Genomic DNA, 17,413 nt, shown 5'->3' on the forward strand with positions numbered 1-17,413 from the left:
CATCTTCAGCATAAATTCTATGAAAAAAAAAAAAGACCTTTCCTGTCTTTAACCTCTAAATAAAGCAGTAATCAATACTCACAGCATGAGGTTCAACACAAAGTTTACAGTTATTACTGGAACACAGGATTTACTCATAGTGAAGTGTTTTCTTTTGTCTGTGCACTTTGTTATATGTCTCTTTGAGAAATATATATATTTCACAAAGTTGGATCAGTGATTACATCATCAGGAACCAATAACATTCTCCACGTATGTACGTGCTGCAATTACAGACATGCGTTTGCACTGTTTTTCTCCATTTGTTCTCTTAATGAGAAAAATAGTCCATCTACTCAGTACAAATTTGATTTCTGCAACTCTAGTTGCTGCTTCTTTAACAAAAAAAAAAAAAAACCCACAGTGGGATACCACAACTCTTGGAAAGACAGACAATGGGCAACAAACTTTTCACTGCTGAGGCAAAAGAGAAATACAAAGATTAAGAATTTTGTGGATTTAGGTATATTATCTTTAAAACATCACAGACACTGAAATAAACATCACAGGCATTGAAGTGCTGCTAAAAAAACTCATATTAGCGTAGCTTTTGGCTGGTAGCAGAATAGAGCACCTTTGTGTCTGCTCCCACAAAGCATTTGCTGTTACCAAGCAAATAATACAGTACATGAAAGTGAACGTATTGCAAAGGAAAGAGTTGTTTATGAGCAGTTACATACAAGCATGTTCTCTTAATGCCCTACCATTGTTCATACAACCTCTGGTTTAATTTATTGTTATTATTTTAAAACTTGGTCGTCAAAGACTTTTCTCTGTTAATTGTGCATTTTAAAAATCAATATGATTTAAAATGAATCTCCTGCACATCCCCGTGATGAATGTGGTGAGAATTCATTCTGCACTTTCCCCACGAAGGTCCCCACCCTATATTTTCCTACATCACACAGACTTCTGCCATAATTACTGGGAAGAGACAAATCTTAGCTCCTAAATGTGTTTGAGCAGCCCACTCCCAGGGACTTAATTGCATCAGAAGTTCCATCCCTTGCAGTGGAAGGGGTGAAGAGTTCATCGTGATAGTCAATTTTCAAAAGAGGTGATCCTGAGATTACAAATAGTTGGCAAATCCAGAACTGGACAGATGCAGTTCCTAGGCTGCATTAAAACAAAGGATCCATGCACATACTCACTTCATTCCTATTCAGCAAAACATTGAAATACAACAGAAGTATGAGAACAGACAACACTGAAAGTGCCCGAAGCAAGAGTATGACTTCCCTTTTAAATCCTCTGGGAGCATAAAAGGTAATTTTTATGCAATTTTCATCTTAAAACGTGCATATAGGGGGAGTTCTATCATTTCCTTTTTAAAATTTAATTTCCTAAGAATGAACAGGCTGTTTAGCTCTGAGAGAAGAATCAGATGTTCCATTCCTGCTCTTAAATATGAGACAAACCCCCAGAAACCATTTTCTTTACACATAACCTTCAAGAATGGAACAGAGTTAAGCGAAGTCATAAGCAAGTCCATGAAAAGAATCTGTATCCTCAAAATCTACAGCCCAAACCTAGTTTTAAAAACACTGATAGTGAAAGCAATGTGTGACATTTACGATCTTCCCAACAAAAATAACAAAACTATATGAAAACCTAACTGTGCAATCTGACTAGCCAGCACATAAACAGAAGATCAAGACAAGCAGTGCAAAAAATGAAAGAGTAAATAATGAAAGTGAAACAGAGATAGTCTATACATTTACACTCATAAATACAGCTTGTAGCTATTTCTGCTTTTCCAATTGTAATTGCAATTCAGTAACACTGGCGAGTTGACTTTAGTAGAAAGATTTTAATAAAACCAAGTCAGACTTCGTTGGCTGGCCTGCTGGAGAATGACTCTGGTCACACTGCAGGACTGAGGTGGCCTAGGAAAACACAGCTGCTTTCTAGTACTGGCACCTGATGCTGATGTGACAGACAACTGAGCTGACATGCAGGACGTGCTGAACTGGGCGTATCTGAAGTGGGATCTCAACTGTCAAATTTCCCAATAGCTGTTAGGAGTTTCTCAGAGATTCCATCTATTTAAGAACTTTGGTTCCAAAGGTAGCATAAGTTCCATTCCGTGAAGAAGGTGATTGTCTACAGCAAAAACAGTGTAGGAGTTTAAGAAAAACAGAAATGAAAATCATGACCAGGAAATTGTTATGATTCGTAACTAAAGGCAAAGCAAAGCATCTATCTCTTTGAAAGAAAAAGTGACATTTTAAGAGAGGAGTCAGATGGGATTCTATTGATCCTAACCCTAAAAGATGCTGTCCCTCAATTTTGGTTTCCTATGAACGATTCATCCACAAAATAACTTAAAACATACTCCTCAACAGTTGCTCCCAACAACGTGGAAAGTAAAAGCCAGGCACAGATAAAAAACGGAAGGCAAACATTTAAAAACAACAACAACCTCACATGGATGACAAAAGACCCTATCTCCCATTTCTTTGCATCATGATGCTCCACAAAAAAAAAAAAAAAAAAAAAAAAAAAAAAAAAAAAAAGAAATTGTAAGCTCAACTTATGAAATATTAAATGCAATTCATACTGTGGAGGAATAGCTCAGCCTTTTAGCTAGGAAACAGTCTTTCGATAGGTGCTTGGTTACTTGCTGTCTTGCAAAAACAATTAGTCATTCAAGCAATTAAGAAGGTAAGTATCTCCTAAAAAGGTTTTGAACTTTTCAAGCCCTAAATGCAACTGCTTATAAACCTAGACTGTTCCTGAGTGTAATTCAATTATATTGCCTCTCCTAATGAGATCCATTGTATCATGTGTTGTAAATTCTCGATGCTCTTTTAGCTGCAGTCTGAGCTTCTGATGAATTCTCCTCTTGCTCCTCAGACTTCTTATGGTTTAGGAATATGTCTGACTTTAAGAAGCGGCTGTAGCTGTCGTATTTCATGAGATTGAATATCTGGTGAGAGGAGATAAAAATACAAAAAACAATGACCTCATTAAAACTACATTTTAAGTTAAAAGGACAGTATATGAATTCACTTTGTTGTTGTTCTGTTAGTAAAGCTAGTACTGCAGTTACTAGAGCCATGACACTGACTGCACGGAACAAACAAGACTGTAGGTTCCACAGTCACTGCTTTGCAATAATGTCTGGATTAGTTTAAGAATCAGATTACAGTTTTCATGACAGCCAACTGAAAACCTATCCAGAGGAATGAAGCAGAGCTGAAGAAAGACAGGTATCTTTTATGTACTGTTCTAACTGCATTAGTCCGTTACACATGCAGAGCACTGAGAGAATTGAAAACCTGCCCATCTTTCTACAGCCAGCATACATCCAGCCTGGAAGCACAGCCTGAGAACAGCTTTTTTCTTTCAGGACCCAAGTTCAGGCCCATGCATCTGCTTTCTCTTCTATTTGTACCTATTTCAGACAAAAAAAGATAGAACTCATTTGGAGTTTTCTAGGAAAAAAAAAAAAGGCTTTGGAGACGAGGATGGAATCTGGTCAGTGTTAAAATTGGCGCTATATTTTGCTTGGTCTTAAAACAACAGGGAAGAAAAAAAGAAAACCTCAAAACTATAACCAAGGCAACATGAAGTCTACACTTTGCCTCCCTGAGCCATCATTCATGACTCATTACATTTTATTGTCCCAAAGTAACCAAATTTCCAGGAGGAATTTCTGGATTCTGGCCTGCATGTTTGGATAAATTACGCATGGATAACTGGAGATTTACCTTTACAGGCCTCGTTTCTAGCTGAAAGTACAACTGGGTAATACAATTGTTTGAAAGGAAAAATAAATCTCAAACTACATTTTTTATTTTTCCCCCCACATCCTTGAGGAACTTGAACAGACACAGAGACAAGCAAACAGAACTTTACTTTTCCTGTCAGTCCTGGAACATGCTCCATATAAAATAAAGGACAAAAAAAATACTTCACTAACCATCACTTGTTTATCTATTCAAATATTTAAGTTTACATTTCAAACTGTGGGAGTCTTGAAGGCTGAAAAATGATCCCAAAACACCTTGATATTGACCTAAATTAATAAAGATAAACGAGGTCGCATTACAATTCCTAGAGCTGGCTCAATTCCATAGATATTTAGCCTAGGGATGGCTAAATATTTATGTTTATCAAATCAGCTTACAGGAAAAAAAGTTGTGAGGAAGACACAGTCTGTTAAAATGTCCTAAGTCAGCAAGAGCACTGCAGGATCAAGATCTTCTCTGAATACCCCTAGAACTGGTAAGGCAAATACACAGAACAGATAAGATTTTATAACCACACACATTCAGCAAAAGCTGAATTCTCTGTTTCCTCCCTTGCTGTCATCACCTCTGTAGAGCAGGCACATTTACCCTGCAAGTATTTTGACATCTACGCATTTCTACGAACCACTTCAACACCATTCAGAAGCAACAACTGCCTCCAAGCTGTACATTCAAGGCTACCCTGCTGCAAACAGAAGCAACACCCATTTAAATCACTAGGTCTGCAGGAGAACCGAAGTGCTAGTTACCATCCATGTCAGAAACCAAACGAGCTCCAGATGAAAAGTCAGAGCTTCTACACTCTGGCTTTTTATACTTCATACACTGCCTGTAGTAGTTGACACAGTTCTTTAGAGATCACATTTTATGTGTGTACATACATATATACATATTTATACACACACATAACTTTACAGGAATCAAAAACAAGAGAATAACGTAACTCTTCCTGAACTGTCATCTAACAGCAAAAACCAGAAGCTTCATGCACTGGAAACCTGCAACAGCCCAAGTGTTCTGCATTCTGGTTTTAACATTTCCCACACTAGTGGGGCTCTTCTATCACTGGGCTAGCATATTTTCAGTTCTGAGCTGACTAACCCCTGGCTGCTGACACGCACACTCATTTGTAAAGCTAGAAAACATTCTGACTCTGGTAGCCTGTCCAGCCACACTCATAATCATGTAATCACTTAGCCTGGTCTGCAGTGCTTAGACTTGCCAGAGTACTATCTCTCCCTTTTCCCAAGTCAGAAGTTCTTCCATGAAAGATGTTGCTTTTTTACGTAGAAATTGAGCTGCAGACATTTCCACTGCTAATGACTAGGAATCTGCCTGGAAAACAGCAGCCTTTGATCCTCCCTCACTTCTACTTTGGTCCTCCTCCTCGGTCAGTCGATCACTTTAGTGACGGAGCCAGCGCCCTGCTAACACCATCAGTGCCCAATGTTGAAATCAGGGTACCGTTTCTCCACAAAAAAAGCCCCAAAAAGTAACAAAGAGCCAAATGGAACATCAGGTAGTCCTGATGGTACAGTAATTAAAAACAGTGCAAGTGCTGGAAAGCTGCAGATGAGAACAACTCACTTCACAACCTGTGATTTAAAGTAAACTAACAACTAAGAAAATTTACCACCTGCAATACAACACAATTTCTACCAGACCTCCCAAGTTCTGTAGGAAAATACAAAGCAGATGCCAACTCCTCTTCTAAGCTTTGTGTGTTTCAGAAGAGGAGGCCTTTCAAAAAATTTCATTATATTCACATCAATATAAATACCAAACCAAAGCAAAGAGAAGAATCTTGAGCTCTCAAGGAAACCAGTGGCAACTACAGAAACAAACATCAGCCGTGACTCAGCACAAGAGAATACACAGGAAAACGCAGGCACAAAGTCACTGGGTGATTCTCAAGCTACCGGCAGAAGAACCCAGGAACGAACTTCATCCACTTTTCCAGGAAAGTCCTGAATGCAATTCACATGGCTGCACTGAGTCTCCTTGCCAACAGACCCTACCAAGACCTGAGGCACGCTGTCTGTGTTAGCAACTCTACAAAGGAAGGGAATCATTTCCATGCCTACTGATTTTTGTTTCAACCTAGGAGCCAAACTGCTAATTCAATCCACGTCACTGGTGGCAGCAGTAGGCAGAATCCTAACTTCCTATATCAAATTGTGATTAAACCAGTGTCCATTAAAAGCAGACAATAGCTAAGGCATATGCAAGTAGAAGAAATCTTTACCTGATCCTGCAGCTTCTGAAACATTAGAGGATGAGGTGTCTCCAAAATTGTCTCATTCAAACGCGACTGCCCTTCAACATTGACCTGGGAGGAAGCTTTACTTGACAGGAAAGTCATGTATATTTCTTTTGCTTTCTCTCGCATCTGCAAAAGGACACATTTATTTAAAGAATTATTAACTATGGAAATACTCACCATATTTGTTAAACTTTTATCGCGTACTGTACCTTACTTATTGAGATTCACATCTTAAAAACAAAACAGCCTGAGTTTAGAAGGAAACAAAACAAAAGTACATACCTACTTGTACTGGAGAAAAACCTCTCTGCATGCCAACTCCTGCCCTGACACTAGTGGAAGGTGGAGGCATTCAGCACTTAAGTTAAACAGCAGCTGTGATGTTGAAATCTGGCTAAAATCGTGTTAATCAGTGTAAAATTGCACATAATTACCAATGAGGCCCTGTCTTCATTACTTAAAAAAATATTTTTATTAGCAGATAATTGGGATGTGCAAAAACCTGGAGGGAAAAACAATACTGTGGAAACTTACTCTCACTGCTAGGCAAAACTAAGCAAATTAGTACATAATGCATGCTGCTTCTAGATAACCTTGTAATACAGCTTACATGCATTGCCATAACTGTGTTTTTACCTCAGGGCAGTTCACATGCAACACAGTGTACAAGATCAAAAGAAACACAACTATTTTTTGGCCAACAATAAAGAGAAGACTCCTAAGAGGCCCTGAAAGCTGATAAATACGGGTAGGTGCTACTTGCATAAAGCAGTCTGCCCTGATTTCAGCGGTCTTCTCTTGCTAAATCAGTAACTGATAACATTTTGACCATAACTACCATTATCCCTAAGGTTCAAAGCAATCTACAAGTTGCCAAAATCCTTTGAAATTAAATGCAAGCCCATCAGATAAGAGAAAGCCAGGAAGAATACTGCCAAATAAGCCTTGCTGCAGCATTCTGAGTTCTGCATGCTGAAAGCAAAGCCTGCTGAACAGCAGGTGCAGTAAGATAATTAGCAGTAGGTACCTATCAGTAATCCCCATTACATTTAACACGCGACTGTCTCTAGGCAGCAGGAAGTGAAGGACTATCTTTGGCAGGAAGTGAGCTTGAAGAAGGAAGCGCTTAAGCCCTTGCCCATGAACAAGTTGTGGAATTTCTTTAATGTTTTACAGCTGAGAATCAACATTTGGTGATAATTAGAAGAAAAGCAACACGTGTTTGACAATCTGTAATGCTTAAGAATTAACTCTCTTTCTGCTGAAAACGGACACATTTTCCAGGACTCCTTCTTAGAACGGATTGTTCACCTGGTGAGTGCATTATTTTATCTCAGGTGCACTAGGTCACAATTAATTGCTTTATAAAAGTCCTTGATCTTGTCGGTTTCACAGATCAGGGGACACTGGGTAAACCAGGTCTGTTCTAAATGAGCAATTAATAGATCAGAAGTGTGGCCTCTTTAACTTCAGCTAGGTGGGCACCACAGAGAAAGAGCAAAGAAAGGCCTGAAGAGAAACGTGAGAGAAAAGAGAAGTACTGTGAGGAAGTTAGAGAACATGGGGGGAACAAGGAGACTGCGTGGGAGGTTGGTGAAATGGGGTGGATTTCTGGATTTTGTGAGGAAGAATGACAAAGGAAGGAAGCGAAAGCACTGTGGTGGAGGGGACTGATGTCACTGGAGAGGCACGGGAGAGCTGACATTACAGTACTGCAGAAACATGGTAGTGCACAACTGAGCTCTACAGGTTCTGCTTCCCGTGGAACAACTGTTAAGCTACATCTATGTTCCAGTAGTCAAGCATCAGTTTAACAAAGACTAGAAAAATAAATGAATTTACAGTTAAAGCTGCCAGTAGGTTTCTACATTCCCCAAATGACACTCAGGGAAAGCCAGGTTCAAGCAGAGGAGAAAGCGATGTTACCAGTTCAATGGGTGGAATTCTTTGTTCTGCATTAGCCTGAAATTAATGCCTCCACACAGAGGACTTTACTCTGAATTATAAACACTTAGGCTGGGACCTTCCTCACAGGTGGCTATTAAGGAATTCTGGCAGTTCCCACTTAAAACCGTGTGCTTGCCCCAGCATCCAAGCCAGGACCCATTTGGAAAACAAAGTACTGTCTACAGAAACCCCCTTCAATATCCAAATGGATGCGACGTTATTTCCCACTTCCTTTCTCAAGGTCAAATTCAGCTCTCAAGCACATGCGGTTCCCAAATGAGGTGGGTGGAAGTCCCAGAACTCATCAGAACAGACTCCAGCCATTAGCAGCTGTGTAGTGTGACCCAGTCCTGTATAACTGCTGCCACATTCCACACAAGTAGCAGCAGAAGGAACTGCTGGATATGAATAGAATCGTAGAAACATTTAGGTTGGAAAAGACCTTCAGCATCATAAAGTCCAACATTCGTATTTGTTCTGATGGCCTCCATAAAACTTCTTGATGTATTTAGGTGAATTTCTGCAATATTTGAAAAGATTCGTTATAGGAAATGTAATTTTTTAAGCCCAGTTGCAAGAGAAGAAAAGTAGTGCAATGGACATGTTTTTTGTTTTGTTAACAATCACAAATGCAACAAGCACGTGACTAACCCAAATAAAATATTTAAACATCATTCATTTATTGCCACCACTCCTGTTTCAATAATTAAACATGTCCTAAAATGAGGATCATATTGGTGGCAGCAGAGCTTGCTATTTCCAAGTAAACGTGGCATAATTCCTCCCCAGTCTTCACCAAAATTTACATTTCCATTTTAACTGAAGAAAACAAAAAGTTTTTTTTCTTTTCCCTGTGAATTACAGCGATATTTCCTGAGCTGAGAGTAACAGTTTGTGCTTCCACACTACAGCAGGCTGAATGCAGTTCACCCTAAGACTTGCCTAGGCAAGTACTGCTGCCTGGCTGCAGATACTGAAAATCTCCCCTGAATTCTGAAATAGGCATGCATTTTGTATTAGCTCGCCAGAACGGGAAAACCAACATGGAATGGTATGGTCTGACCCCCACCCCCACCTTCTTCTGTGTTCCTATCACTAGTCTAGAGCCAATACAACAGTCAAGAGCCAAGCTACTCCTTGCCAGCACTCCCTCTGGTTCCCTGTCAAGCAATCCTGGCTGCACAATGGCTCACATTCACTCTCACTCACTGAGCCCAGCACCTCACTGGGACACAGCCTGTGCAAATCCAAAGTGCATAGCAGGGACAGCGAGAGCACGAGGCACAACAGATTATTAATGCACTGATCTTTGTGCAAGTTCCGGCTGACCAAGAAAAAAAAACATGTTCTTGTCAAGTAACGCAGAGTTTATTTTATGCTTCAAAAATAGAACTGATTTAACCCAGGTTAAACTGAAATCTGCTTCATCTGACCTGAAAAATCTGAGCTTATGTGAGCTAGCTTCTGCGGTAAGCCACTTCTAATGAGAAGCAGGTTATAAAATAAGTGAGTTGTTTTCAGAATACTTAGCCCTCATAAGATAGATACAAAGCAATTTCTGCAAGTCACTTTCAGAAATGCATTCAAGCTTACTGCTCTCATAAACAGTGCTAGGATTTGTACTTACAGTGCTTTTTCTAGCCTTGTAAGTTATCTAATCATTGCCACCTGTAAACAACAGCTACAAAAACTTCTTGCAAGTCTGTGTCATTCCAAAGCACATTTATTACGCCTGCTTGTAATAGTTCTGCCATACCAGACTCCAATCATTATTTGCTGTACACTGCAATGATTAGTACTGAATAATTAAGCTGAACGGAAAGGAATCAAGTCTCTGCCCATTCATTTGACAATCCACTCAAGTACTTGCTAAGCTACTATCTGCATATGGCAGTTTACCATTTCCTATACTGGCATCTACGATCCTGTAATAGCTGAAAAGATGGAAACGATTTAGCAAGGGAAAATACAATTACAATCCACTTGCAAAATGTGGAACCTTACAAGAGGATCTTCCATTTTCATTTTAAAATCCACTCTGACAGCTTCATACCCCTTGGCAAGGACATTGTGTGATGTACAAAAAATAAAAGCCAATAAAAATCTGCCCTGATTAAAAAAAAAAAGATAATAAAAAAAATCTCCAAAACCTTTTTAGAAACAAAACATGGGACGTATCTTAGGCCTGACCCTCCAGGCTTCAAAGCAGAACTGAAAGCAGAATCTGTGCTCCTGCTGGAACTAATGTACGCAGAGATCCTCGCAGTGGAAAAAAGTGACTGCAGTGGACAGTTAAAACATCTCCAATGTAACATTTGTTACTAGAAAACTACAGCTTTCACTAAAATGTAAATGTTCTGTGGTCATATGTCCCTGTGAATAAATATTTAAACAAAATCTAAATGGTTCTTCACTTCCTTTTGCTTTGGTAATTTGAGAAAGCATTCCATTTTGGTATTGTAAAACAGTTTGTGCTCTTTCTTGTTTTTACATTTCTGTATTAAGAGTAGTGTTGTATATTTTCATGTAACAGCCATCAAGCTTTACAACGTTGTAAATTAAACATCTGTAAGCATGATGCAGTGTTACTGAATTCAACCTCTTGCTATTCCAAAGCAACAACGAAATGTTCAGTTTTCCTAAACGGAAACTTGACAACTTCAGCATTTTGTTTCGATTTGAAATAAAACCAACTTTGTTTCCAAACAATTCCAGCAGGATAATTTCAGTGCCATTCCTTCAAACACGTGCATCTGCACTCGTAAGAAGCACGTTCAGCAACCTCCATCTCTGCTACAGAGCCCTTGCAGATGAGTAGAATTTATTTAGGAAGCATACCTGTTTTTTTCCCTGTGTTTTCTTAAATTCTTCACACGCTAACCAGAACAAAACATTTTCTTCGCTGAATTCTTTCTTTAAGAACTCCTAGGGAAAAAGAAAAGTCAACAGATGTTAGAACCCAATTTCTCCATTGTTTTTCTCTCTTCCTGTTACAGCTATTCAAACAAGATGCTGCTTGTGGCTGGTTTTATCATGGCACGAGTTTCCGTGACACTGGGTAACAAAACCACTGCACAGTGCATCAAACCACCAACAAACAGCATTTTCAGCTCTTTAAAAGCACATTCCAGGAGAAGCTCTGCCTCAGAGCTTATCAGTAACTCACAGGAAGGCTTCCTCCGTCTTCCTTAAGTAACATGAGTAATTTTTTAGTAAAAGGAAATCTGAAAATGTATAAATTCATTAGCAGGTGAGTACAATGATCTATTTTAACGAGAGCAACAGCTCACTTGAGATTCCTGTTCTGTCTGTGTCTGATTTACTAATGAGTAAAATCTCTAGAAACAGCAGTTTCCAAATATGAAAACCAGAGGCAATAAATTTACTTAAGCAACTAAAGCAGAAGATGTATTTGCAGTCTCTAAACAGTGTTTAGACAAAGCACATCCCCCGAAAGCGCAGCATATTTTAAAATCAGAGGGGAAAAGTGCATTAAATTAATATATAAAAAGCAGCCACTGAAATATTTATGGCTCCAAGACTTTCAGTTTTCAGAGTTAGAAAACAGAGATTAAGCAATGCGAAAAACTAAATGGCGCTGAGAAATTTTTATAAGAATTCTAAATCACAGTAATTGCAGTGCTTTGTAATTCTGGTTTACATTGCTTTTCAAACCAGTGTGAGATGAAATAGTTTTATCCCGGGCTTTTTATCAGTGCTCGGTCCAGCAAAGCCATACTTGACCGCTGGTCCTTATTCACACAGCTAATCCCCCTGACTTTGGCAAAAAGGCCACATTAAGGCTGCATTCCAAGCTGCACGAGCCCCGGTCTGTAGCCAAATTAAAGGGATCTTTTTTATTCAGTACAGCTGCTGCTGCACACAGTCAGAGCTCCACAGAGCAGTCAGGCTCAGCGACAGTTTGTAGCTGCTTAAGTAAGGGCAACACACGGGAACAGAGTGTGGGATCGGTCCTCAGTAACTAACAGCGCTTGGCAAGAGAGATCAATTGCTCCAGGGTTGTGGTTTATCTAACAGTAACTTGTTAATCTGTGCAATAGCTGACTGATCCAATTAGAAAGATGTGACCAAACATCTTCTGTACGCCTCACAAGAGCAAGCAATTCACCACAGCAGCAGCTCAGCAAATGCCACAGCTGTACCTGTGCCGCCCCTGCTCAGGGGACGTAATGACAAGGCTGCAAGCTGTACCTACAGCACTGCACACCTGCACCGTTTGCGTTAAGGCTCATTCCTCTTTAAATCCTAATGTTAGTGTATATAAATATTCATAGGTAATATAGCAACCCTAAATCGTTTAACTCCTTCTGGATCTTCAAGGAGGTTCTCCAGTGATGTAGCCCATTCTGAGGTTCCTTTCAAGCTCTGGCGGCTGCTGCTTGGGTGACCCTCGCTGTCATTTATCTCTGGAAAAATGGAGAAAAGCACCATCTTTGTTAGAGGTGATTAATACCCCAGGCATTTCTTCCCCGCTCCCCTGTGCGCCTTCGGATTACAGCTGCTCTCTTTAAAGAAAACACCATAAAACTGAAAATAAACACACGCACGTATTGGAATGCTTCTTTGCATCTGAAGAGGGAAAAACTTCTCGCAGCCAGATAATTCATGAGCACATCAGTGGGCACCCTCACTGCTTTGGAGGGTTCAAGCACCTTTTGCACGTGGAACACAATGACCGCAGTCTGGCCAGCAAAAGCATCGTGTGCCTTTGTTCTGCAGGCAGTGACATCGGCCGTATAATCAAATCCTGGTCAGCCACACGCATTAAATTTATTTTTAAGAAAAGAATCACTGCAAGGGAATGGCAAGAAACAAAATGAGAAAGAAACACAACGCTTTGTTGAGCAGAACAAGTCTAACACGTTAACTTACTCTAATGGGAGGAAAGACAGCTGACAGAAGAGCTTCATTCCAGCTGAGTCAACCTGCACGTGGGCACGCAGTAGCTGGGTGGCTGCTCTGTTTGCTTCTTTCTTTTCAAGTCCCCTGAAATTCTGTTTTTTTAAGGTGAGCTGGGCTGAACCCACAACTTCTCCGTCAGCCAGGCAGCACCCAGCCAGGGCAGACGGCACGCACTTCTGCATATTTCTATCCCAGGGATAGAAAGTACATCACATTCAAGGCTGGCGATGCCAAAAAGTTGTTTGCTGGCTACGCATCAGAAGACCTATTACTTGGGAAGACTCCAGGAATTTTACTGCTGATCTGAAAAACTCTAAAATACACACAAAGAGCTTGGCCTTCTTTCCTCTTACACTCGCAGTGTCTGTGGAAGGCAGCAGAAGTGCAGGCCATGAGGAATCAGTCACTATTTGGGATCCCCACACACCAAACAGATGCATAAAGCTCCGACGGTAATCAGTACAGCTGCCATTTGTTTTCATTACCCCTTTATTTCTTCCTATCAGCTTACTGGAAATAAAGATCTTAGTAACTTCTGCTTATGTTCTCTTAAAAACCCTCCCTCCCCCCTGAAACGAAACCTCATCAAGTATCTCCAAGAGCTATCTATGCAGAGCTATACTATCAGATGTCCTTTTCAGCTAGTAGCTATGCTTAAAACCCTACAGAATACTGGCAGTTCAGCAAAGCCATACTGAGACCTGGAGAACCTCTTCCTAACTGCAAGAAGGACCACTGTTTTCAATGAACTAAAATCTCCCATTTCCACTCGATAGGATTCCATACGAGAGAAATTACAAAGCTGCAAAAGAGGGAATCTTCCTGGAGGCACAGAGCCTACGTCCCTGCCCCTAACACTGAAATCTACACTCAAACCCCAAGTCAATACATATACATGCACATACAACAACTGAGCACATGGGCACTGCAAGATAAACGTCTCACGTGCAGATCCTGTCTCCTCTTTGTCAGTCACAGTCTCCCTCTATGATACGTTTACGACTCCAATCAGGAATTTCCTACGTGACTGCAAGTCTCCACGCCTGCATACAAAGGTTCAGGATACAAGCCAAAGAGGCTTATCCTGCAGGTAAGAGCTGAGACAGGTCTGCCTCTGAAGTAGCAAGTACCTACAGCCCCGCATAGGAAAAGCAACTGCTCACCCACCCGGAGCCCACTGGCTAAAGCTTGGAGGTCAGACCCTGAGGGTTATCCCTAACCCACCACAGCAGGCTTAGAACACGACACAACAGCACAGTGAATTACCTGCTCCTCAGTTTCACCCTGCCTCAAGCAAAAGCATGTGGTTCTCGATTATCACTTGCAGAATTCATTTTAGGAATGTGACTCGAAGTATCTGTGCATCAGTTGTAAAACCTGTGACATCTCGGTGAGAACAGCGAGGACACTGAGCAGCGCACAGCTGGCTCTTGTTACAGTCACTCTCACCTGCAACCAGCATGGCAGCACCGTGCACAGGTGCTGACGGCCTGAAGAACCAGGCCATTCCTTTATTAAATATGTAATTTAGCATGGGATGTGCAGGAGTGGGGTTTTGCTTCTAGTGTTCCCTTTCCAGCCAATATTTAGGCAGCTTTTAATGATGACTAACCCATTGGAAAAACATTTATTCCAATGAGCCAATGCAACGCAGGGAAGCATGCCATGAGAACCTCAAAACATTTTCTGGTCAGGAGGCTGGAGCAAGTGCTCTCATGCACCCAGGACACCGCTGGCCTGCTTTCCTCTGGCTGCTCTCCCTCTTTTCTCATCTGACCAAGGCAGCTCTCTATTTCCCTCAACCACTCTCACTCCCAGCTCATACAGCACAACCCAACCCCACCCACTTACGTTCCCCCATCATCTTTACCCAAAACCTGTGATCTTCTCCACTTCTCCTACCACCTCCTCCAGCTTTAGCAGACAAAATTTAGGCTCTGAAAGGAAGGGCCTCCACAACACCCTTTCCACCGAGCTCTCTTCTACGAGATGCTGTTTCTCAGTCTGCCCCCTCACCTAACGAGCTCCGTGCAACCCCAGAGCCCTGCTGTGCTGCTCATGGGCTGCGATCCCTTTGCTCGTTCCCTGTCTGGGGCATCAATGCAGGCAGCTCCTCAGCACAGCGCTGTGTGCAGCCCCAGGGACACGTGCCATCAGCCCATCCCCATCAGCCCAGCCCAACACACCGCGGGCAGCCACCAGGCCACAGCACAAGCAGCCCAAGCGCTCCCCTCAGGCTGAGCACCACTGAAAACAGCAACATCCCTTTCCCTTCAGCACAGTCCGAAGCAGGCTGCACATGGCTCGTGACAGGAAGAAACACCTTGAGATGTTTATAAACATATTAGAAGTGCTGGAGATTTTATTACACCCCATCAAATGAAGTTTAGAATACAGAAGCATAGCCCAGTTAGGATCGTTTCCCCGCTCCACGTACGAGTTTCATCTAGCAAATTTAATGCATTATGTCCAAAATTTTTTAAGACTTTTTTTAAGACGAAAGAAAGGTTTTCCCCACAGTAATTGCCACGTTCATAAGGTTTTACTAAATTACCTTAACAATGATACCTCCTCTGAAGGACAGCTTTTATGCAGATAACTTTCTTCTGCTAACATCATCTGATGATAACATGACACGATGCACACACAGAATAATGAGCTCAATGCCAATATTTAATATCCCAACAGCACATGTTAGCACGGCCACTCAGGTGAGGGAGGCTGGCACTGCTGTTACTGAGAACTGGAATGCACGTGATAAACAAATGCACTGACTGCATTCCTTGTTTCTTAATGCCATAGGAAAAAGCTCACTGTCTGTTAAACAGATGAGAAACTAAGAAGCAGAGAGCCAGCCAACCACATGAAGAACACAGCTCAGCCTCCGCCAAAGCAAACTTTGCACCGAGCATCCAGCCATTCTGCTGTGCACAACAGCCAGCTGCTGCACCAACACAGCAAATGATAAAGTGCTTATCTTAACCGCACTGTTAGCTTAGAGAAGAAGCCCACGCTAAGCTAGCAAGCAGGCAGTCAGCCGGGCAGCTACGTCAGGCAAGAATCTGACAGAAGCAGTTTTTCCCTATCACACAACAATATTGCCACATTAAGCTGTGGATAAAGGCTCATTGTAAGGGGCAGATGTAACGCTAACAACACTGCAACTGCCAGTTGAAACAGAGCATCAAAAACGGCCAGCAGCTGCATTCATCAAACGCAGGCACGAAAATACGCAACTCACGACATGAACTCACAGCTTTCGCCCTGGCTTTCAACAACAAAACACGTGGAAACCCAAACCGCTGGAGATACGGAGACACAGCTGAGCCGGGGCGCTGCCCTGCACGAGCACCGCGCGCCGTGCCAGCTTCCGAGCAGCAGCACCGCAGCGTGCGGCGCACACCTGCCTGCTGCAACGGGCCCCGCGGCAGGGCTGCGGGCACACCGCACGACAGAAGCGCCACGAGCACCACGCGTTAGCTGTACAACATGGGGAGAACGCTTCTCAGCGTCTCACAGCCTTCCAGAAGAACTCCCGTACGCACCACGCGTGCTTCTCTCCCTTTGCACCGGGATGCTTCAAGAAGCTGAGACCTTCGTTACTCGTTAAAACCCCTCGGCACCACGTCTTCTCCTGTGCTCACCGCAGTCCTACCAGCTGCGGCCGTCAGTCTGGAATTAATGATCCCAGCTTATGAAACACAGGGCAGCCCGGCCAGGCGCCCGCCGAGAGCGAGCTGCTCCACGAGCCGGCTGCGGGCGGGTCCTGCACGGCGAGGCGCGGCGCGGCCCAACGTCCTCTTTCGACAGCCGGATTCCACTTTTAACTATAAGGAAGGAAGCGAAGGGGACGCTCTGCTTTTGGAGCATCTCTGGGAGCGCTCGCCAGGCGCGTCCCTCGGATCACCGCCACGCTGACAAACGCCGCGTTCGGCTTTTCTTGGAAAGACCGCGGCTGCCGCCCGCACGCCCGCCGTTCCCCGGCAGATCCCCGCTTCGTGCCCTCCAGCCCCGCCGTCCGGCGGCTCGCAGCCCGCCCTCCCCTCGCGGGCTCGCAGCTCTCCACAGGCGGAGCGCCCGAGCCGTCCCGCCCGCGCCGCCTCAGACGAGGTCCCGCTCCGTGCTCGCGAAGCCCCGCTCGGCCCGCGCTCGGCGGGGCCGCCCGCTCCCTCACGGCGCCCACCGGCGGGAAGCGCTCCGGCCCCGCCCGCTCGCGCTTTCCGGGCCCGGGCGCGACGACCCGCGAGGCTCCGGATCGCTCTCCCCGCTTACCTGACGGCGGGCGCTTCCTGCTCAGGCGGCTCACGGCGCGGTTGAACATCTCTCGGGGCGGCCGCGCGGCCCCGCGCTGCCCGGAGCTGGAGGGCGGCCGCGCCTGCCCCGCCCCGACCGCCGCCTCCTGACGGGCGCCGCGCGCCGCCTCCCGCCCGCGCCGGAGGAGCCCGGGGGCGGCCGCGAGGGGCCCGGCGACGAGCCGCGGCGCCGC

General features: G+C 43.5%; 1 protein-coding gene across 1 annotated transcript; it reads right to left on the reverse strand.

Annotated features, from left to right (window-relative positions):
- Window positions 1-2,821: 2,821 nt before the first annotated feature.
- RGS10 (regulator of G protein signaling 10) lies at window positions 2,822-17,248 on the reverse strand (the record flags this gene model as incomplete). The annotated part of the gene is made up of 5 exons (XM_079536142.1): window positions 2,822-2,968; window positions 6,040-6,183; window positions 10,843-10,929; window positions 12,313-12,431; window positions 17,200-17,248. The coding sequence occupies 5 exons, from the start codon at window positions 17,246-17,248 to the stop codon at window positions 2,822-2,824; spliced, it is 546 nt and encodes a 181-aa protein (XP_079392268.1).
- Between the last annotated feature and the right edge of the window lie 165 nt (window positions 17,249-17,413).

This window comes from Tetrao urogallus (assembly GCF_951394365.1).
Source record: "Tetrao urogallus genome assembly, chromosome: 5".
NCBI lineage: Eukaryota > Metazoa > Chordata > Aves > Galliformes > Phasianidae > Tetrao > Tetrao urogallus.